Below are 22,144 nucleotides of genomic sequence, written 5' to 3' on the forward strand. Positions count from 1 at the left end.
TTTCGCTGACGCCGGCGCCACGCACTGCTCTCGTCTTCCTCGTTGATTGTTCCAACGTGAAAATTCCACAAGGACATGCGTTTGCATATTTTATTCGGACCATTCATTTATATTAAAAAATTAGATAAAAAAATACTATAAGATAGATAAGAAATAAATAAATATGAAAAATAGATAGGTGAGATAAATTCTCCCTATATATGTGTGGCCGCCGAGTGGAGTACGTGCACACATTCACTCACTGTTTGATATATGTAGGCAATTTCAGCGACCAGCGAGAGCATCCAAATGGCTGGGCTGAACGGCGGCAGGGGACGTCCATTGCCGGAGCCGCTCCGGGTTCCGGTGCCGTCGGCTCGGGCTGCACTAACTGGCTTCGTCGACGATGTTGCCGCGGGCGCTTCTCCCGTGGTCGGAGTCGGACAGGGACAGGAGACCGCCGCGGATGTCGCCAGGAAGGAGGACGACACGGCGATGATCGGCGTAGCCAGGGAGGCGCACGGTGACCGCGCTCACGTGCAGGAGGCGGAGATGCCGTACTCCATCTCGTTCAGCGTGCCGGAATCCCCTTCGGGGCTGCACCTCGCGCAGCTGGGCGCGTGCGCGTCCATTCGCAGCGACGGCGACCACTCGCAGCCGACGCTGACGATCAGGAGCGAGGAGCCATCGTTGCAGCGGCAGCGCACGGTGTCGCGCAGCGACAGCACGCGGGACCGGCGGTTCGACCACTTGAAGACATTCTCCGGGCGCCTGGAGCGCCAGCTCTCCAACCTCCGCGGGGTGCCGCAGGAGCAGCCCGAAATCGAGCCCGCCGAGTTCAAGATCTCCGAGGAGGAGACAGGCAACGACGAGGTCCCCACCGCCGACCGCTACTTCGCCGCCCTCGAAGGACCCGAGCTCGAGACTCTTAGAGCGACGGAGGTGCCGGTGCTGCCCGAGGACGAGAAGTGGCCGTTCCTGCTGCGGTTCCCGATCAGCGTCTTCGGGATGTGCCTGGGCGTGAGCAGCCAGGCGATGATGTGGAAGACGCTGGCGTCGGAGCCGTCCACGGCGTTCCTCCACGTGAGCCCGGCCGTGAACCACGTGCTCTGGTGGGTCTCCGTCGCGCTGATGGGCCTCGTCTCCGCCATCTACCTGCTCAAGGCGGTGTTCTACTTCGAGGCCGTCCGCCGCGAGTTCCACCACCCCATCCGCGTCAACTTCTTCTTCGCGCCGTGGATCGCCTGCCTGTTTTTGGTGAAGGGCCTGCCGCGGCCGGAGTGGACGCTCCCCCACGTGGTGTGGTACCTGCTGATGGTGCCCATCTTCTGCCTGGACCTCAAGATCTACGGGCAGTGGATGTCCGGCGGCGACCGGCGGCTGTCCAAGGTGGCCACCCCGACAAACCACCTGGCCGTCGTGGGCAACTTCGTCGGCGCGCTGCTGGGCGCCCGGATGGGGCCCCGCGAGGTCCCCATCTTCTTCTTCGCCGTCGGGCTCGCCCACTACCTGGTGCTGTTCGTGACGCTGTACCAGCGTCTCCCCACCAACTTGCAGCTCCCCAAGGAGCTCCACCCGGTGTTCTTCCTCTTCGTCGCTGCCCCCAGCGTCGCCTCCATGGCCTGGGCCAGGCTCTGCAGCGAGTTCAACTACGGCGCCAAGATCGCCTACTTCGTCTCCCTCTTCCTCTATATGTCCCTGGTACGTGACACGTCCATAATTACGTACTAACCAGGTGCAACACTTGGACACGTGATATGCATGTTGATCCTCCTCCTCCTCCTTCTTCTTCTGATGCCTAGCTATTAGCTAATCCATGCACGGATATATGCATGTCCAGGTGGTGCGTATCAACTTCTTCAGGGGTGTCCGGTTCTCGCTGGCGTGGTGGGCGTACACGTTCCCGATGACGAGCGCGGCCATCGCGACGACGCTGTACGCGTCGGAGGTGACCAACTTGCTCACACGGGCGCTGGCGGTCGGGCTCGCCGGGATCGCGTCCGTGACGGTCACCGGTGTGCTGGTGGCCACCATGTACCACGCGTTCGTGTGCAAGGACCTGTTCCCGAACGACGTGTCCATCGCCATCACGCAGCGGCCCAAGCCCAACTTCAGCAACATCCTGGCGCACCTCCGCTCCTCCGGCTCCGACGTCAAGGAGCTCGTCTTCGCGGTGTCCAGGCACGGCCGCGAGTCCCACTCCCCAATGGCGCATGGCCGCGGCAGGAGCAGAGCCGTAGATCGATCAGTGACCAGTCTGGCCTGTTGATTACTACCTCCCGATTACCTGTACAGGTTCGAGGAGTTCTTTGTTGTTGATCCCTGCAGGTAATACTAGCTCATTAGCAGCCATAAATTTATATAAATAACAGTACTACTACGTTAACATCATATATGTAATATCTCATCAGTGTCGGTTCAATAGTAATCGACATTGAAGATGTATCAGTGCCGGTTCTTAAACTCTCGCGTGCGAACAACGACTGAGTAGTAAAGAACCGACACTAACTGTGACTATATCATTACCGATTCTAGCTACGAACCGGCACTGAAGATTATTACTATTAAAGCTCATCTTAATAAATTCATAACTTTATATGAATATTATTAAGATGAGCTTTAATAGTTGGATGGAAAAAACTTTATATGAATATTATAACTCTTGATGAGATCTACAACTCTGTAGTTAATTTTTTTAATTTGAAGTCATTTAAATGCCCAAATAATTATATAAAAGTTGCAGCAGTAATCGATGATAGCTCACATTAAAAATTCATAACTTTTTTACATGAAGTCAGATGGAGAAAAACTTTATATTTAAATTGTAGCTCTCGAGGCGATCTACAACTTTGTAGTTGATCACTTTTTTATTTGAGATCATTCAGATGTCCAAATAATCATTCAAACATTCGGTCAGAAGGTGTCAAAAGAATTTATTATGCTACTATACTCACGAACGGGCGATAGTTGAGATGTTTAGAGGGGTCACGCGCGCATAGTCTATGAGGTCTTGGTTGGGCGCGTTCAGGTGGGCACCCTTTGGTGGGGTGCCCTAGTCGCGAAATTTTTTAAAGCTTTTTCAGTCCAAAAAATATTGAATTGAGACCGAGACTATCAGTGCCGTTTGGTAGCTCCAACCGGCACTGATAGTGATTTTTAGTGCCGGTTTCATACCCGGTACTGATAGTCTTTTGAACCGACACTGAGAAGAGTTTCTGCAGTAGTATAATTCCTTGTAAGCTATTGAAAACTATGTTCTTCCCTTTTGTGGCATCTAAAATTTAAGCTTTTCTTTTGTCTCTAGATCATATTTTCTATCCCTTCTATGCCCTCTCGTTACTCCCATCTGAAAGCCTTCTTATACCCATTTTGCCCTTTGTTCAATGACGATGTGGATTCCAAACCCCATCGGCTGATCACCCACATCTACTCACCCAGTCACTTGATCAATCCCCAAATCAAATCCCTAGTTTGATACCCCTCATCCAACCGCCCATAGCGGAACCACATCATGAGAGAGAGAGGACGAAGCTAGGCGTGGAAACGAGTCGAGCCGAGCCTGTCAACTTTTTGAGCTAAAAATCAGGCTCGACAAAGGTTCAAGCTAGCTCGACTGGCTCACAAGCTAGAGTCTAATGTCTTCACGCCGTACAAATGGAACCACTGAGCCCCCGCTCTCGTGGCCTCTATAGAGAGTAGCACTCTAGATATAGAGGCGGTCAGAGTAGGAGATGGATGTGGGAAGAGAAGAGCTGAAGAGGGGAGGGGAGGAGGAGGCGGCACGGGCGATAAAGCAAGTGCGAGAGTCGCGGATGCGACGACGGGGCTACTGTCATGGATGTGGGCGGCAGAGGAGGCGTTGTGCCGTCATACTGTCGTGCTCGAGGAGGAGCTATGGCCTTGAAACCACGGCATGAATCGCTAGCTACAACTCCTCAACGAAGTAAGGAGAGCACAAGGGAACAACATATTTGGGGTACGACGGGAGAGGAGAAGTTGTTCGTTCACCTGGCGGATTGGAGTCAGGAGGAAGGCGGAGCGGAGAGGATAAGACTGGCAGCCTCGAGAGGGTTGGATTGGGTTGTCGCTGCGGTCGGTGGCCATGCACAGGGAAAGGCGATAGCGGTTTCGAAAGGAGAAGCTCCGACAGTTGCTCGTGCGGGCTCTGTGGGCTAGGCTGGGCGATTACAAAACGCAGGTCATGGTGGCCAAGCACGGGGAGCACGCCCTCAAACGCAGATCACTAGAGAGATTTGCTCATGTGGGCTCTATGGGCTAGGTCGACGACTGAGCCAATGAGCCGCTCATGAGCCAGCTCGAGCTTGGCTTGTTTGGCCATCGAGTTAGGGAGGTGGCTCGGGCTTGGATTGTTTGGCCACCGATTGAGGAGACCGATGCTGAGGTAAGCAGCATACATATTGATGACTAATTTTCAAATCAGATATGTGTTCATAATAATTGATTTATTCAATTCTTGAAACTGCAACTCCTCAAGCTGGCCACAGATTGATTCTTACCTGTTGAAATCAATGCACTTCAAGAAAAACTTGTTGGGTTCATCAATAACTATGCCATCAGTCCAATCATCAAGTACCATGAAATTGGCTGGTCAATCTTGTTATCTTCATCTAACAAGAAAAGACAGAGTTCAGACTCTTCGATTAGCAAGAAATCTTAACTGCTTATCCTTGTTGCAATGAAACTTGACATATATGCGGTGTATATATGCTATGATGAGACTCGATATTTTATGACTTAAATTTATATGTGCTTGTGTATATATACTGTAATGAAACTTGATGTCTCATGAATTAAATTTATATGTGCGTGACTATAAATATGCCAGACACTATTGGCGGCAACGGCTAAAATTTGAAAATAGGCATGCTATTGGTGGCAACTGCCAAAATTTGAAAAAGGTGAGAAACAAATATCACTACTAGTTGGTTTATACCAACCAACAATGATAGTCCACCTATCACTGTCAGTTGGAGCTCAAGATGGAGACTTTCAGTGCCGAGATAGTCAGCGACTATTAGTGTTGAGTAATCAGTGACGGTTTAATACGTGACATTGCTGATATGTTCTGTAGTAGTGGACCATCCCTGATTTTATAGATAATCATAGCAAGGGAGAAAGCAACCGGTGACAAACACTCGTGGATCCAAGGAGGACTGGGAGAGGATGGAGCTCTACTATTTTGTAGCCAATGGAAGCCCTCTTGAGCTCCCCCACAATTTTTTGTTTTGTCATGAATAAGGGAGAGGAAGAAAAAAAAGAAAAGAGAGAGAAAGAAAGAGGAAGAAGAGGAAGAGAAATGTGGATGAGCCCCATCTGGTTCTTCTGTATCTTCCACAGCTCATAAAGATACTACTAGTATGGTACATGGTTGATAACTCATGTCACATGGTCATATGGACTGAGATCAGTGTCCAGATATCCATCGAAGGGTCCAGATGAATCCTGAGAAATTCTGAAACCATCATGTGATTAGATCTCAGAAACCGATCCTCTATATATGGACCCTGAGCAATCACTACTACAGAACAATACATCACTATTGGCTCCAAAACCCCCCTTATTGCCGGTTTTGAAGCCAACAGTGAATAATGAGCAGTGATAGTCGGAGATTATCATTGCCGGTTTCATGGACCGACAGTGAAAATGGTTATCACTGCCGATTGAAGGATTCGGGCCTTCAATTTTGTCAACTCCTTGATTTCCTTGTTCATGTAAGACGAGAAGAATGAGGTATTATCCTGATCTTCAATCAACACTGTTCTTCAGAATTATAAGTCGATTTGATGGAGTTTCAACATTCATGATCCAAATGCTCTAATCAGAATAGATCGAAAAACCCTCGCAACCACTACATCATTACTTCGTGGTTATCAACCGTGCTAAAACGTGGTTGATCTCGCCAAGAAGGCTTTCCTACATGCGAATGGAGAACACAAGCAAGAACAAGATAGATGCAACCTGAATATTGCTAACTACCAATAAAGAACTCGAAGTTAGGGTTCCACAAACCGATATATGACGAAATTATCGAAAACAGAATAATCTAATTAAAACCTGAGTCTAAACTACGACGTCTAGTGTATATATAGAGAGGGATATGAGGAGGTTGACCTAGGGTTGTGCTTACATGGGGAGAGACATATACAATCTGGACTCCGACCCTAACACGCTTACAAAACCAGACAAGGTCCAAAACAGTGATGTAACACCTTATTTCAACGACTCTGATTAATATATAAGGAATTTAAGGGTCATACTAGATCCATTGGAAATAACTCGTCATAACATTTTCAGTAAGTCCAAAAATGCTTCAATTGGACTCCGTATACGAAAGTTATGTCCATTTTATTGATATGCTATTCTGATACTCCGAACTGAATTTGGAGTTCGACTAGAGCTCGATTTATGTCTAAGTAGACTTCTCCTACGATGGGTGATATCTATGTAAGCTTATGATGCTTCTCCTATATTCCTAAACAACAAAACACCATAAGAAAATTAGTAGTATCTTATCCTTTACCAAGAAAATATAAACAACGAGAAACGAGTTCACCTTATATATATATCCGAAGGAGTGATGTCCTTATCACTAAAGGAGTCCAAAAAAATCTAGCTTCTAGGCAAGTAGATATAAAACAAGATATTCATATCACAGTGTTCGGTTACAAGAAAAATAAATCGAGAGCTATTTCTATTTCTTTCACGTACGCAAGAGGCATGCACACTAGCACATATAAATACTATAAATTTTATCAAATGAGTATAATATAGCAGGCAATAGCTAGTAATATAATTCAAAATATTACATTGCATGGATAGGTATAATCCATATTATATTCCATATATAGTATTGGTCTAGATCAGAGGCAATGAGCCAAGTAAAATGCGGATAATCCGTTCTAAAAATTGGATAATCCGTATCCACCGATTTTTTGCAATACAATACTTGTATCTGTATATGTATGAAACTATCCATATTCGCACCCACAATTATATAGACTTCTAAAAAAGCTTACCGAACCTACATCTATATCTACACAGATCGGATTGGAAAATATTTGTCCGGCTTTCACCCTTAGCTCCTAGTGGTCTAAATGTGCAAGGTATCTTGGTCATCGAGAATTTTTTTTATATACATCTATTATTAAAATATTGGGCCCGTCACTGCAAACAGGATAACCTTGTGTATGACAAATATATAAGCGATGATCACACTGTTAATGTGCACTAGAGGTGGCCAACCGGCCTGACGGGTTGACTTGGTATGGGCACGCCAAGGCATGGCCCGTCAGACCTGGCTAGTCTTTCGGGTCGTGTCGTGCCAACCCGCGTACCAGAGGCTCAGCTCATAGCATGACCTGTGAAACACCAAGCTATGCTAGGCCGGGCCGAGCATAACGGGGCAATGGCAGGGCGAGGCACCGGGGCGAGGTAGCATGGGGAGGGCGAGTAGCGGCGGGGCAGTGAAACCTAGAATCTTTAGACGATGGTACCTCTTAACTCAGTTCTCCTTCGGCTAACCAAAGTCAACCTTTGATAGTATTTAATTAACTTTACTTAGTTAATTTAATAATCATTTTATTATATATATTGAATTGTTGGTCAAGTTCCTTAATATATACCAGACGCACTTAAATATATATCGTGATAGGCGTTAGGCCGCCATTTGCCTTCCGCGCACAGCTTCTAGTTTCCTCGCTTGCACGACGCCCGATCTTCTCGCTCTTGCAAGCGGGGATGGGTATAAATACTACTCCCCGCGGCACTCATTCATTTTCTCCAAGTGCCGCGTTCTCTTGCTCTTCTGCTTTCTCCTGCCCCTTCACTACTATAGATCAAAGCACAGCTCCTGCGGCCGGAGAGGACCTTCAGAAAAGCACCTTTGTCTCGCACAGAACCATGGTGAAGGCTACCCCCGCTGGCCAACGACAAGCTCCCCTCAACTCCTCACGCTTCAACGAAGCCACCCGTGCTCAGCTCTACGAGGGCTTCACGCTTCAACGAAGCCACCCGTGCCTCTCCCGTAGAGCGAGGGTGGCTTCCTCGTCTTGAAGATGCGCGGGTGCCAGCATGAGATTGATCTCCTTCGAATTAGTACAACACGCATGCAGAATTGATCTCCTTTCAATTAGTACGTACTACCATGCATGCAAGATTATGAGCAAGAACAATGTGCCCTGCAACCTGAATTGCAAACAACACCGGAAAAGAACACAGAATCCTACTTACCGCACGTTGATTATTCAGGTGTTGTATACTACCATGCTACTGCTCCGGTGCCCGCTGGCGGCGGCGCTGCGCGTCCTGGTGTCTGAGTCCGCGTGCGCGTGCGTGTTGGTGTCCGACATCGAGTCAACGGCGCGAGCCGTGCTGCCGTGGTTCTACGTCACCGACCTGCACCCGGGCGTGTGGCGCTCACGGACACGGTGAGGGTCATGGCCGAGCCATTTTCTCAGGGAGTGCCTCGGCGCCGACACCGTCGCGGGCACCGAGCTCGCCTTGTGGCGCTGGCGTGCCACGGGCTTCGTGGACGCGTACGTGCAGGGGTGTGCTAGTGGGACGTCGCAAGGTCAAGGCGCTGCGGGAGATCTTCGCCGCCGATGGTTACACGTCCAACGTCGGCCTTGGGGACATCCGGTCCAACTACCCCTTCATGACTATGTTCAAATTCTGGAGATGTCTAGGCTTGCAGAGCTTTTTGAGAGATAACAAGGTTGGGAACAAATCAATTCTATTTCTCTTTTATCTTTTTGGAATTGCTGTGTTTTCTGTGTTGAGCTGTTGAACCTCGCCGGCCCTCTCCTTAGAGTGCACCGAGGTTGAGGGTGAGCGGTATATCCGAACCGTTGCTATCATGAAGCCTTCATAAATGAATATGTTAAATATTATTAAATTCATAAATAAATATTAATATATCTAAAATTGATGAACATATATTTTTTAGACTTTTTTTATCATATTCTGTGAAAAAAAAACGGTCGACTTAGACGTGCCAATCCGCCTAGTTATTCTCAGCACAGGACATAAAAACCCTGGCCTTCAGACACACGCTTCCACATCGATCTTTTTTCGTTCTTACCATCTTTTTATTCATGATTACACATCTGACAATAAAAGCTATCGATGCATGCATACGGACGTCCTTGGTTAACTCTACACCCAGAGCGCGCCGGCGCTCATGAGCATGGGCACGAGCTCGCCGTCGAGGTGCAGCGCCATGACCCTGTTGGTGCCGCCGACGAGGTTCCCGCCCACGAACACCGCCGGCACGGAGGGGCCGCCGCCGAGCCTCCTGGCGAGCTCGCGCTCAATCTCCCGGCCTCGGGGGTTCCTGTCCAGCTCGTACACGGCCGCGTTCACTCCCAGGTTGCCCAGGAGCGACGTCACGGCGTGGCACATGCCGCACTCGCTCGCCGTGAACACCACCACCGCACGCTCCGACGCCAGCTTCGCCACGCGATCCATTGGCAGCTTCCGCTTACGGTGCCGGCCGGAAGGTTCTAGAGGCTTCTAGTCTCTTCCTCAGGTGAGATTAATTGGAAGGTGATGTGTTGTTTCTTGCTGCTGGACGGGTTCATAGTTCCCCTTTTATAAGCTGGAAAAGCTGATGTCATCTACTTGCACTCTTGGATTAAGATTCTTAATTAAGTAGCAATTGATAGAATTTGCTAAACCTGTTAATATGCCTGGAACATAGCTAGATTTGGTTGTTCTATAATAACTAACAAATTATTCTTCTGATCCAGTGCGGAGCAGGTTCAAGATTGGAAAGTTTTGGATAAGCATCCATCTTGGCGTTCATGCATGGCTGCCTTGGAACGTTGGAATATTTCCTCACGACTCACGAATTGGCCTTACGCAATTTGTTTCGAAAGGTGAGCTCTTGCAAAATTTCCTATATATGCCTAGACCTGAAAAAGGAAGTATCTTTTCAAAAGCACTAGGGCAAGTATATTAAGTACACGTCAGTCGTCTGGTCGTCTCATGCAATAATACATTTATGTTTTAGTGATGCGGAGGAGAGAGAGGGGGAGATAAGAGAAAGATGTCGTTATTTCGTGAACAATAATCTTATAAACTAAAGTTTAGGACTACGTAACTATTTTCACACTATTACACGAGTTAGAGATTGTCTATTAAATTATCTCAAAATTATATGTCAATATATTAGACTGCCTATAAGATGGCACCAATATACTTGCCCTGAGGATAGAACTGCAAAGATTTTTGTGAAGATTTTTTTTGGAGATGCTGAGCTACAGTTATAAGCTTACATTCTTTTTTAAAGTACAAGGTCAAATGCGCACACACCACATTCATATCCATACACATCCATATGGATTGGAGGTATAACTTCACGTAGCGCCATGTGTAGTATCACATGTCTAAATAAGATTGGAGGTATAACTTTACATAGCGCCAACACACGCATCGACCACTGAATGCATCCACATGCACATGTACTATTCATTATGAGAATTAATAAAAAAATATGAGTACATGTGTTGAGTCTAGGACTCAAACCTGAGTGGGCAGGTTTCACCTAAGGACCCTATAAGCATATATCTCTTGGAAGTGTATACATGCATGTATTAACACTTGTACATTTAGATTCAAGTAATGAAGTATTCTTTGTATCGAACACGCAAAAACTTTACGTGTCAAATTTATAGAAACAAATATCCCAAAATGGACACACATTTACAACACGCATCAGGCCGAAAATAATTTGATTCATGAACTTAAGTATTTTTTCCCCCGAACACACAAAAGTTTTGGGTGTCAAATTTATAGAAACAAATGCCCAAATGAACAGACATTTACAACACGCATTGGGCCGAGCGCATAAGCCGCACAATATATAGTTTGATTCAAGTACTGAAGTACACATGTAATCCGAACGACCGTGCGTTTCTTCTCAAGTGTTGTATTCAACATTAACACCACTTCATCTATCTCAACACACAACCAAAATTTCGAGCATACTGCTAAAGAGAAGAAGGAAAAATCAGAGAAAGTTAGTGCATGGAATCAAACCAACAATACATTTTTCATCATCCAGAAAGCCAAAGAGGGAAGAACAAATCTATGCGTTCTCTGTCCATGATCTGATCATGCAGTAATACTACTTGCCGGCAGCGCCACGAGCTGTTATCTGGTCAGCGACGCGCCTATGCCGAGTGGAGGACCGCGACGAAGGTGAAGTCGCGGCTGCATCAACCTCGGATCGAACTCATCGACGGCGTCGAGGATATCGTGCTCCTGCTCCTGCAGAGCGTGGCAAATAAACATAGGGGGCAACTTTGAGTGACTACAAACATATCATAAAGAAACAGATCAAGAGCAAATTAGCTCTAATCATACATAATACTCTAAGCATTAGGAACTTTCTGAGTTAACCAAAACTTTCGTCAAACTAAATATAAAAAGAAATCTTACAACTCAAATACGTTGATTACATTAGTGGTATTTGGATCAATCTAGGCAGAGTTTGCAGCGTTCCTTGTAAGATACTGTCGGTGTATTAGGAACCAGGGGTCCCTGAATCCCGAGACCGGGCCGGCCGTCCGCCACATGTCACCATCCCGCGAGATCCACCCTGCAGGATAAGAAGAAACTAAGTCCCGGGGGAAGGTGCTCGGGGCCGTAGCCTCTAGGTTCCCGAGCACCCCAGTTCCCCGATGATCCGCAGAGTCCAAGTACCGGGAAGAAAGTGCTCGGAAGGTTTCTCACTTACCCCCGAGTACTGTAGTCCCCCGATGATCCAAACACCGAAGTGCTCGGGAGAGAGTGCTCAGGGCTGCACGTGGCAGCCCCCGAGGACTCGGTTCCCCGAAGGTCTCACCCAAGTACTCGGGAGAGAGTGCTCGGGGCTGCACGTGGCAGCCCCCGAGGACTCGGTTCCCCGAAGGTCTCACCGAAGTGCTCGGGAGAGAGTGCTCGGGGCTGCACGTGGCAGCCCCCAAGGACTCGGTTCCCCGAAGGTCTCACCGAAGTGCTCGGGAGAGAGTGCTCGGGGCTGCACGTGGCAGCCCCCGAGGACTCGGTTCCCTGAAGGTCTCACCCAAGTGCTCGGGAGAGAGTGCTCGGGGCTGCACGTGGCAGCCCCCGAGGACTCGGTTCCCCGAAGGTCTCACTCAAGTGCTCAGGAGAGAGTGCTCGGGGCTGCACGTGGCAGCCCCCGAGGACTCGGTTCCCCGAAGGTTCGAGCAAGATCGTCCGACGACCCGAAGGGTCCCATCGTCGGGGTGTCAGCCAGTCAAAGGCCCAATGCCGCATTTAATAGGCACGCGCGGCCTGACATCCTGACATCCTGACATTCTCAGCTGTCCACGCCCCAGTGTCAGACCCTGCCATGCACTGGCAGGGGGCGTGGGTCCATTAAATGCACGGGTCCCGTCCCGTTTCATCCGGGTGCCTCGGGATAACGTTGCCAGAATCGAAGCGCTCCGCCTGCCACCCTGCCCTGGCAGAAAAACAAGACAGGGTGGGCGCATCGGGCACCTCTGAGGCTGCCCGGTGGGCCCCCTTAATGGCGCCCGAGGGCATCCACAGTGGCGGGTGGTCGGATGCGCGCCGTATTTTTCCACCGCCCCTGTCACTTCGCCAAGACGGAATGATGACGCCTTTCTCCGTGGCACCTTGGCACTCGCACCCTCTCTTTCCCATTCAGGATATGTCGAGGTCGGCGCGCCTATAAAAGGAAAGGATGGAGAACACGTAAAAGTGGAGAAAAAAGGAAGAGGACGCAGACGCTCACAGAAAAAAGCCCGACAACGCACACGCTCGAACCAGCTCAAGCCAAGCTAGAACACGAGAGCCTCAAGCTCTCTGTAAGCGGCTCTCTCTTGTAACCAGATACATCCTTGAAGAATTCCCTTCAAGGATAGATATAGCACTCACACAGGAGTAGGGTGTTACGCCCCCGTGCGGCCCGAACCTGTCTAAACCCCGGTGCATCCATCTTTCTCGCACTAGGACGATCATCTCCCACCAGCCACTGCGTTTATTTCCGTTTCCCGCTTATTTCCCAAACAAGCTCGTTCAGGATCATCCCCCCGGCCGAATCTCTAAAAAGGGGTCTCTCGGGATCTCTGCGACAGGAGTTCATCCTCCGACAGATACACAGAAGAATATTTCCTCAACGGGACGACTCTTTTTGGGTGTATTTCAAGAACTTGTATGAACTATACCAGGAAGATGCTTTTGACATGACTATAGTCAGAACGTGGACTCTATAAGTGACTTATATATATAAATCATTTATATGATTTTGTACCTTGAAATTGTATAGTTAACTTTTCTATTTCGTAGAATGGAGAACCGTGCATGCAGACAACAAGTTGATCATAAAGTAAAATTTATCGACCCTGGGCTTGTGAACCAGACGCTTGTAAGGGAGAGTCCAGACTTCACCGAGAACTATATATTGAAGTGTCTACTTTACCACTAATAAAAAAAATTCATACTCTTACTCTACAGCTATGAGTACGTGCTTGCACGTCTGGGCATTCTGCTTTTATGGGTAACTTGATTCCTGTACTAATTTGCTATGATAACATAATATTACTGCATCTTTCATTGGATCCTTCTTGTCATCCACCCATACTTGAGTAAGATTATTATCTTAGACTCATAAAAGATAGCTCAGACGACTTACCAAAACCTCATCGACATGCTAAATAGGTAAACTCGATCATTTCATTGTCTCGACGATTGCATCTAAGTTTAAATGGTATTTATATTCATGTACAGGACGTACACAAGATACCGTAAAAAGAGTATTATTCATTTTCCATTCAGAAAGGAGTATAATGTAAAAACCGACTTTCCGGTACGCATGTAATATTCATGTCTTGCATTTCTTACTGAATAAAAAGGTTTAATTCGTTTCACTGATGAATCATTTTCTCTTGAAGTGTATGAGGCAGCCACCTGGCAAGAATCTTCGCGTATTTTATGTTCTAACTTTCATGCATGGATTCAGCCCGGACGGAGACGCTGTCAGGGTCAATGATCTTGAGGTATGAAATATCATATCGATGCTTTCTTTTCAATTTCTACACGTGTTCAAGGACTAATTCTTTTGATTATTCAAATACAACAAAAGAGTTATAACCTGTACAAATAAATGTTATTCAAGAACAGATCATCGGGTTCTTCATGGAACATATTATCAACCCAAAAGGTGAGTTTCATGAACTGATCGTGCCGTCGACCAGTGACAAACCATCAGATTACACCGGACCTTCTAGTACAGAGTATGCGACAAGGCGGAAGTCTACCAGAGGATTAGATGGCTTACATATCTCCAAATGACACCATTTTAATAAAAGATATTAATTACATGCACTAATATAGGATATGAATTACTATGTATTAAGGTGTATTTCGGAGTTGGTAATATCGGACGACTCTTCGACAGAATGGCAGTCTAACGATGATGTGAAGGAGGAGCAAGAAGCAGTGGCTCATCAGTGTGCTCAAGAGGAGAAGGATGAGAGGCTGGCCCATCAATTATGCGTTGCGGCAAGAAGCAACCTCCCGTAAGCATACACAAGAGGAGGAGGACGAGAGGGTGGCCTGTCAGTGCGCTACGGAGGAGGTCGAATGCTCAAACTGTACCAGCGTTTAGGAGTCGGACTTCGATGTCTTTGACACGTCGGCGAGCCTGGAGCTTAGATGACGCTGCAGTCGATCAGGCGTGACCAGGTCCTCCGCTCTACCACCATCGGCCCCCATGTCCCCGCATGTACAGACGCCATCAGCCGTCCACGCGGAGACATAGTCCTCATTACGGGAGAGGTAGAGGGGTAATGGACTGGCTCAATTCGACTGACTTTTCAGAAGGTGACCTGTGAAAATTATTATGTATATATGTGTGACATGAATTACTATGTATTAATGAAAATGCCTTTATTATTAATTTACATTATATATGTCTCATTATATGTATGTATTGAGTGGGAGAGAGACGGAGTGATCTACGAAAGAGAGGGAGAGAGAACAGGGCTAAAGTAGAAGGGGAGGTACAATACTACCAGTTGAAATTACCAGCCGAGAGTGATACTTAAAACATCACTGCCGGTCGAATCTTTCAGCCGACAGTGATAACCTCTTTCATTGTCGACCTACGGAACCAGCTGTGATATTTTTTATTATCACTATCTGTTATTTACTGTAACTCTAAAATTAATAGTAAAAAAGGTTTTAGAATCAACAGTAAAGGTGATTTCTGTATTAGTGGGAACTCGTCAACGGCATCGAGGATATCGCGCTCCTGCTCCTGCTCTTGCAGAGCGTGGCGTGACAGGAGGCCAGAGTCGGCGACGAGGTGCGACTGCGCAGCGGATCCGCGGAGGACGACACGGCCAGGGGGAATCACACGGCGGTGAGCGGAGGGGAAGTTGCCCGGCGGTGAATGGAGGGCCCCAGCAGGCGTGTACTGGTATCAATCATGGGGCACTCTAAGGTAAGCCTTGTACCGTGGGTTCTACTTCAGAGTTCAGACCGGGACATCGAACCGTACGGATCAGGAAAAAGAAATGCAACTTGTACGCCGCAGATCGATGCGAATCTCGCCGACAATGTCGCCCGGCAAACGTCGGCGAGGCAGGTACCAACAAAGCCAATAAAGATGACACAGCATTAGTCACCATTACGTGTTACGAGTTTTATAAAGACGTATTACTTAATAATAACTCCGAGTTAGACCCATGTATCTCTTGGGTTGAAAAGCTCAATCAATTTTGCCTAAAAAGCTCTAGACAAACCAAGAAATTTTACAAGTACTAGTTTGAACTTGTGGTAGAAATTCATGCTTAGATTAGAAATTCTGGTATCTCTACAACAGATAATTTAGTGTGTGTTCGAATTCTTGCTTCTGACAAACTTAAGATAACATAATTGTTCTGTTTCATAATACAATATGATGGGGAAAATACAAGAACAAATGTAGTCCAGGCAATTACCATGTCTATAACACATTTGATTAGTCATATCAAATAGATTAGTGGGAGCTAAGTTGCCTTTTTTTAATACTATAGGAATAAACTGGGTTGCTCTCCACGTCATTGCCGTCCTTCCGATACAAGACTATCCTCTCTGTAATACTATTCTGGTGTCCTGAAACCTTGCTAACCTCTGTATCTGAACCACCAGTTTTTGCAGGATTAAAGTGTTGACGTAAGATCATCTCTAACAGATACTTTAAAAATTTATCCTCTATAATACTATTACAGTATCCCTTAACATTATTACAGTATTCCCTATTTTTTCTATCTCCAACAGCTACTCTATTTCCTACCTTCTACTAATTTCCATCACTCATCGGATCCACAGTCATACGTAACTACAGTGATACGGGTCCTTATTTCTGGCCGCAACTTTGCCAGCCCTCTCTCCTCTCCCGCTTCCCTATTCATGCTGATACTAAAGCTACTGAGGCGGTTGCCGACGTCACGGATTGGCAAAGGACAGCCACAGTCTTCGGCATAGTAGAATACGGCGAGGAAACCGATTTAGCTTGAGTTGGTCTAAGTGAACAGCCAAGATAGTGAAGCAGGGAGAATGTAGTATGGGGTTGTCCACCTGTGCGCTTGCCGCTAGTCGAGCTCTTGCTTTAGTTCTTGATTTCTTGTTTGATTAAATATCTTATGTGTGAACCTTGTGTGTCCTATGCTTCATTGTGTACTGGTGTTCAAATTAGTATCTGATTGTTGTTGTTGTTCATATCTTTGCTTATTAAGTGCAGGAGGCAAAAATATAGGCTATTTCCTCCTCTTCTTTTTTTTCAAGTGTTAATTAGTGACAGATCTAGATTAGACCCGTTATGTTATTAATGTATAGCTATTAGTGACGAGTTTGAATTAGACCTATCATTAATGTATAGTTATTAGCGATGTGTTTGAATCTAGACCCGTCGTTGATGTATAGCCACCAGTGATGGGTCTAGATCACTGATATATGTCATTAATGATGGATGCAAACCCATCACTAATGTACCTATATTAATGACACGTTCAAAATAACGAAAAATTTACCTCTCACTAATTTCTTGTTCATATCGACCAATGATTCCAACTTTCCGAGAAAGGTTCAGGAGATATGTATATAGCATCTGCACTGTGCAGCTCCACCTGTAGTCTCGATCGATCTCTTCGGTGCTTATCGGAATCTATATATCCGGATCGATTCGCGCGATCTTTGTCATCGATCTCTATATCATCATGCATGCTACTTGTCGACGGACCGCCACCAGGATGCCATGCCGCGGCGGTCCGACGACGGCCGGCGCCATCGCGCGCTCGCGGTTTCGGGATTTGGAAATGTGCATCGGACCTGGACACGCATGCATGCACGAGGAGCCAACGCGAACAAATCAAAGATCGCTCGATGCTGACGAGGTATATGCATCGATCCTGGATTCCTGATGAAAAATGCTAGCTGCAGTTTCAGCATCTGTCCAGCTTCATCCAGCTGCACGATGACAAGCTAGCTAGTGCTTCCGTGAGGCTGATTCCGTTTATCAGCGGCCTCCTGCATACAATGCATGCTCTGATTCTTCTTCTCGATCGTGCTTGGGTTACCTGATGCTCAAGCACATGCATGACGACCAAATGGATTAGTTGCATTGGGATAGAGATGCATCTGATCTGAGATATGACACACGTACAGGCCTGTTGTGAAGGGTTTGGGACAACTGTGTCGTACTTAGTTTGACTCCTCACCTTCTCATGGGGCGTCCACTATTTCTTGCATGCTGCAAAGACAGCAAGAGCCAAGAGGTGCTTGTAGTCAGGGGCGGGCCCACGTGGGATCAATTTTTTCAAAAAAAACTATATGTCATCTTTTCTGTGGCCTAACCGCCCAGCGCCCAAGCTCAATATCCGACATCCCAAGGCTCAAAACCCGATGCCCGAGGTGCCTAGTCGCTCGTAAAACCATCGCTAATCATATTTTCTTTATTTTATTCTCTTTTTAATTCCCTTTCCGTTTCTATTCATTTTATTTTCTCTCATCTACAACAGTTTCCATTTGAGTGGAATCGCGAAGTAAAAGGAGAGAGAATCTCGTCCTGAAGAGAATGACTTTGGGAATCCCTTCGTGATGGGAACCGTGAAGAGAAACCGTTGGAGCACTGAAGGGAATGAAAATCTCTTCACGACGGGATTTTCGCCCCTGAAGGGAAACCGTTGGGCGTAGTCTAAGAGTCCAGTACTTTAGATCTATTTGGTTGGATTGAGACTTTGAGTTTTTGGGTTTTTTTTTCTAGTTGTTGATTTTTTAATTGACTTTACCAATAGAATTTTAGCTTCTCAATACATCAAAAACCAGAAAAGTTTCACTCAATCAGCTTCTGAGTTTTTAGTTTATTTTCTCAGAAGTCAGCTTTTCAATTTTCTAAAAGACAACTCACAGCTGGGTTGTTTGGTTCGGCTTCTGGCTTTTGAGAAGTAGAAGCCCAGAAAAGCTGAACCAAACACACCCTTAGTAGCACCTATCTAGACTGGTTGTCACCTGACTTGGCCCAAACGCAAGGGTCCAGCCGTCCACACGAGTCATGAGATGGAGTCTGAGCATGGCCATGGCGGCGGTGGTGTGAGCACGTTCGTGGCACCGGCGGGGTGCAGTAGTGTGAGCACGTTCGTAGCAACTGAGCATCATCTTCTTTCTTTGGTACAGAACATTTGAATGACTGAATCTACATTAACTCAAACGAGAACAATAACACTAGCTTAGTTATTACTCCCTCCATTTTTCAAGTAATTGCCTCACACAACGCTTACAAATATTATGCAGTTGTAGTTGTCAGCAGATTCCTAAACTCGCCGTTATATCATGTCAGCACCGGCTTGGAACCACTTGATAGCTGTGGCTGCTTCGTCTTTGGTCCTTAGTAGCACGATCCACATATATCGTGTCAGATCATCTATGAGGAGGAGGAAGTACTTACGACCCCCGGGAGTGGTCGGAGTGATCTAATCATAGAGATCGGCATGCACCAGGTCGAGTCGCTCCTGCACGTGGTATCAGGCCTGCGATAGGATCAGCATGTGGCATTGCTTGCCGGCGAGGCAGGCGTCGCATAGTTGATCTACATGGTGCAGGTGAGGCAGGCCACGTACAATGCCCTCCTTTCTAGCTTCAACAATGAGCCAAACCCAAGTGGCCATACCGAGCATGTCAATGCCATGACTCGTCACTGAACAAAGCAGACAAGCATACATACTGTGCAATGGTTAGTGGCAACACATATAGTCTGTTAGCATTCCGTGGTACCTTAGCAAGAAGCTGTTGTTGACTATCCCAGAGGTGCAACACTCTATGTTCTCGTCGAGCTGACCAATGCTCATTATGTTGCTGCGCAGACGTGGGATGAAGTACACGCGTTCCGCAGAGCATGTTGCGTCCTTCCTTGCTAGTGAAGATCACGGTGTTGCGCCCATGAATTTCAACGATGGAGCTGTCCCCAAACATGACGGAGCTTGCGACGCTGCGATCTAACGCCAAGAATGTGAGGGCATCACCGGTCATATGGCTCAACGCACCTGTGTCCAGATACCACAATGCATCGTGCTCGACTGGCTACGCTTCAGTGCACAGGTCGACGATGACTCACCGTCCGTTCAGGAAGACCTGCTCGTTGACCGGCAGCGGTGCCGACAACCATGGATGACACCAGCTGCGCCATCAACAGTGTGGGTTCCTCGTCGTCGTAGGCCTCCTACATGAGGTTTGTCGTGGTTGTCTCGTGCTTCTTCTTCATGCAGTCATGCTCCTAGTGCCCCACCTTATTGCAGTAGTGGCACTCGTCCTTGGATACATCACGTGGGGTGGGCAACTCTTGCCATATTAGGGCGCGCCCGACTCTTGCCTCAGCGTCGGTTGCCATGTACCGACTTGGATCCTGTCAACGGCCCCTTGCTAGTTTGGCAAAGTTTGAGGTGCCCCACCAGATCCTCCAGCTCAGATAGGAGCAGCTTGCCATCATCACTACCAAACCCCATCGATGTGCCACCACCGTCCTCACAATCTTCAGCCACCTTAAGTTGACTAGTTAGTTCCTCGATAGTCATTGTCTCAAGATCGAGCAACGTTTCGATTGAGAGCGCAATCTGTGAGAATCTTGCCGACACGACCTGTAGGAACTTGCGGACCACCTTCTCTTGGCTTTGCTCATCACTGAGGGTGCTCAGTTTATTTGCAAGCCCCATGATATGCATCGGGACTGATCGATGGTCTCATGTCACAGAACGTGATACCGTCAAAGTCTTGGCGCAGCTGCTGCGCCTTGGCCTTGCGAACTCGATCGCTACCGACGTACATCATGAGATAGGCCTTCACAAATTTTCCCACGGCTCACCACAAGCACGGGAGCTCGTCAGCGACACCTAGCCGACCGGGAGGCTTCACCCCCAAGAGTAACAAATGTTTCACGAACTTCTTGCCGATGAACTCAAGTGCTCAAGAATAGAGTTTAGCTCACTTGCACTCAATCTTTCAATCTCTCAACCTAACTAACTTCTTCTCAAATCACACACTAGATCGGAGTGGGAGGGAGTTCTTTAGGCTCTAAAAGGTGTTCTCTTTCATGCTCTAGCAACTACACAAAGGAGGAGGGTGAAGGGTATTTATACCCAACCCCTAAAAACTAGCCGTTACAACATTTTTTGCGTTGATCCAGAGTGTCCGGGTTAATCCGGAGTTTCCGGGTAAACTAAAAAGGCCCAGACCGAGACCCCAACTAGGAACCTCACCCAAAGTATCTAGAATCCAGAGTATCCGGGTCAACCCAGAGTATCTGGGTAAACCAAAAAGGCCCTAACAGATCACTCAGCTCGGAACCTCACATGGAGACTCTGGACAACCCAGAGTATCCGGGTCAACTCAGAGCATCCGAGTTTAGCACAGCTGGCTCTCTAAAAATGACGATAACTTTTGATCTCGAAGTCCGATTTCGACGATTTTAGACTCTATAGAAAGCTTATTCAGAGGGCTACATATCTCAACTGAATTCATAACCTCAAACACATTGAATCAAAATAGGAGCACTCTAAAACCCAATTCAGACACTTTTACACTTTCCCCACTAGGCTCCTAAAGCTAACTCTCACTTGGGTTGGTTAGAAAACTCTTGAGCAATGAGGCATGAAAATTAACTCTATATTGCATCCCTCTTAATAGTGCAACCTACATATACTCATTTTCAAAGATAAAACTCGTTTGAACCAATTTGAGCCTTTTACTACCTTCAAGTACCCCTTCTTTCTTTCAAACTTTGAGGGTTGCCAACTTTCATATATTCTTCACTCTATCTCTTCTTGATTCTTCATATAATTGATGCGAATCACTCATAGCTTCCCATGGTCTCACACGGTTCATTGGCGCAGATCCTCAACTTGCTCTTCACCACCGCCTTGGTCCTTTGGCGCTAAACCATTTGCTTGCACTTCACAACTGAATGGTCTATCGTAGTCGAGTCTTGCTTGCCCTTCACCGTATTGCCATAGAAAACCACTTTGTATTCAACATATTCAAGGAATTCACTTTATCAAATATGAAGTCCACTTTTGTTCTTCACTTTGGCATATATGATTTCAGTTAAACTTATGCCTTCTTATAGATCTTAACCTCAACTCACTCTCAAGTACAAAGCACACGGGTTAGTCCATAAAACTTAATTGACAATTTTATATATTTAGTTACTTGATCTCCACAAGTAACTTAGCCTTTTGCTTCAAGCTTTTCTTTGGGTTTTTCCTTCTTCTTATGAGCGTCACTAAGATCTCAATGACTTTGATGCAATTTTTTGAACTCATAATATTTCTCAATCAATTCATGCTTCATTACTTATGCATCTCCTATGTAATAGCCTAATAACAATTTTTAATATAATTGTTTGTCCATATATATTGTCATTGACTTACCCGAGCATCACTTAGACCTCATTCATCTTGATGCATATCCCTTCTCCATACATCACCTATGGAATAACCTACTAACAATTTTTACCACCATTGTTAGTCTATAAGTATTGTCATTAATTACCAAAATCACACATAAGGGTTAAATACACTTTCAACGACATCAAGTAAGAATAGGCTTTTGTTGACTAGTTTGATGAAGCAAAGCATGCAATTTG

General features: G+C 46.6%; 2 protein-coding genes across 2 annotated transcripts; one reads left to right on the forward strand and one right to left on the reverse strand.

The window, feature by feature from the left end:
• Positions 1 to 243: 243 nt before the first annotated feature.
• Positions 244 to 2,474, forward strand: LOC133900519 (S-type anion channel SLAH2-like). The gene is made up of 2 exons (XM_062341679.1): positions 244 to 1,680; positions 1,820 to 2,474. Exons 1-2 carry the CDS (start codon positions 289 to 291, stop codon positions 2,246 to 2,248), a joined length of 1,821 nt encoding a protein of 606 aa, XP_062197663.1. The 5' UTR covers positions 244 to 288; the 3' UTR covers positions 2,249 to 2,474.
• Positions 2,475 to 9,153: 6,679 nt separating this feature from the next.
• LOC133900890 (glutaredoxin-C10-like) lies at positions 9,154 to 9,465 on the reverse strand. Its single transcript, XM_062342162.1, has one exon. The coding sequence runs from the start codon at positions 9,463 to 9,465 to the stop codon at positions 9,154 to 9,156; it is 312 nt and encodes a 103-aa protein (XP_062198146.1).
• Between the last annotated feature and the right edge of the window lie 12,679 nt (positions 9,466 to 22,144).

Source organism: Phragmites australis, chromosome 19 (genome assembly GCF_958298935.1).
Source record: "Phragmites australis chromosome 19, lpPhrAust1.1, whole genome shotgun sequence".
In the NCBI taxonomy this organism is placed as follows: Eukaryota; Viridiplantae; Streptophyta; class Magnoliopsida; order Poales; family Poaceae; genus Phragmites; species Phragmites australis.

Coding starts and splice junctions, on each gene's coding strand:
- LOC133900890 (XM_062342162.1), bottom strand. CDS start 9,465: ATGGATCGCGTGGCGAAGCTGGCGTCGGAGCGTGCGGTGGTGGTGTTC.
- LOC133900519 (XM_062341679.1), top strand. CDS start 289: ATGGCTGGGCTGAACGGCGGCAGGGGACGTCCATTGCCGGAGCCGCTC. Junction 1,681..1,819: donor TCTTCCTCTATATGTCCCTG/GTACGTGACACG, acceptor ATGCATGTCCAG/GTGGTGCGTATCAACTTCTT.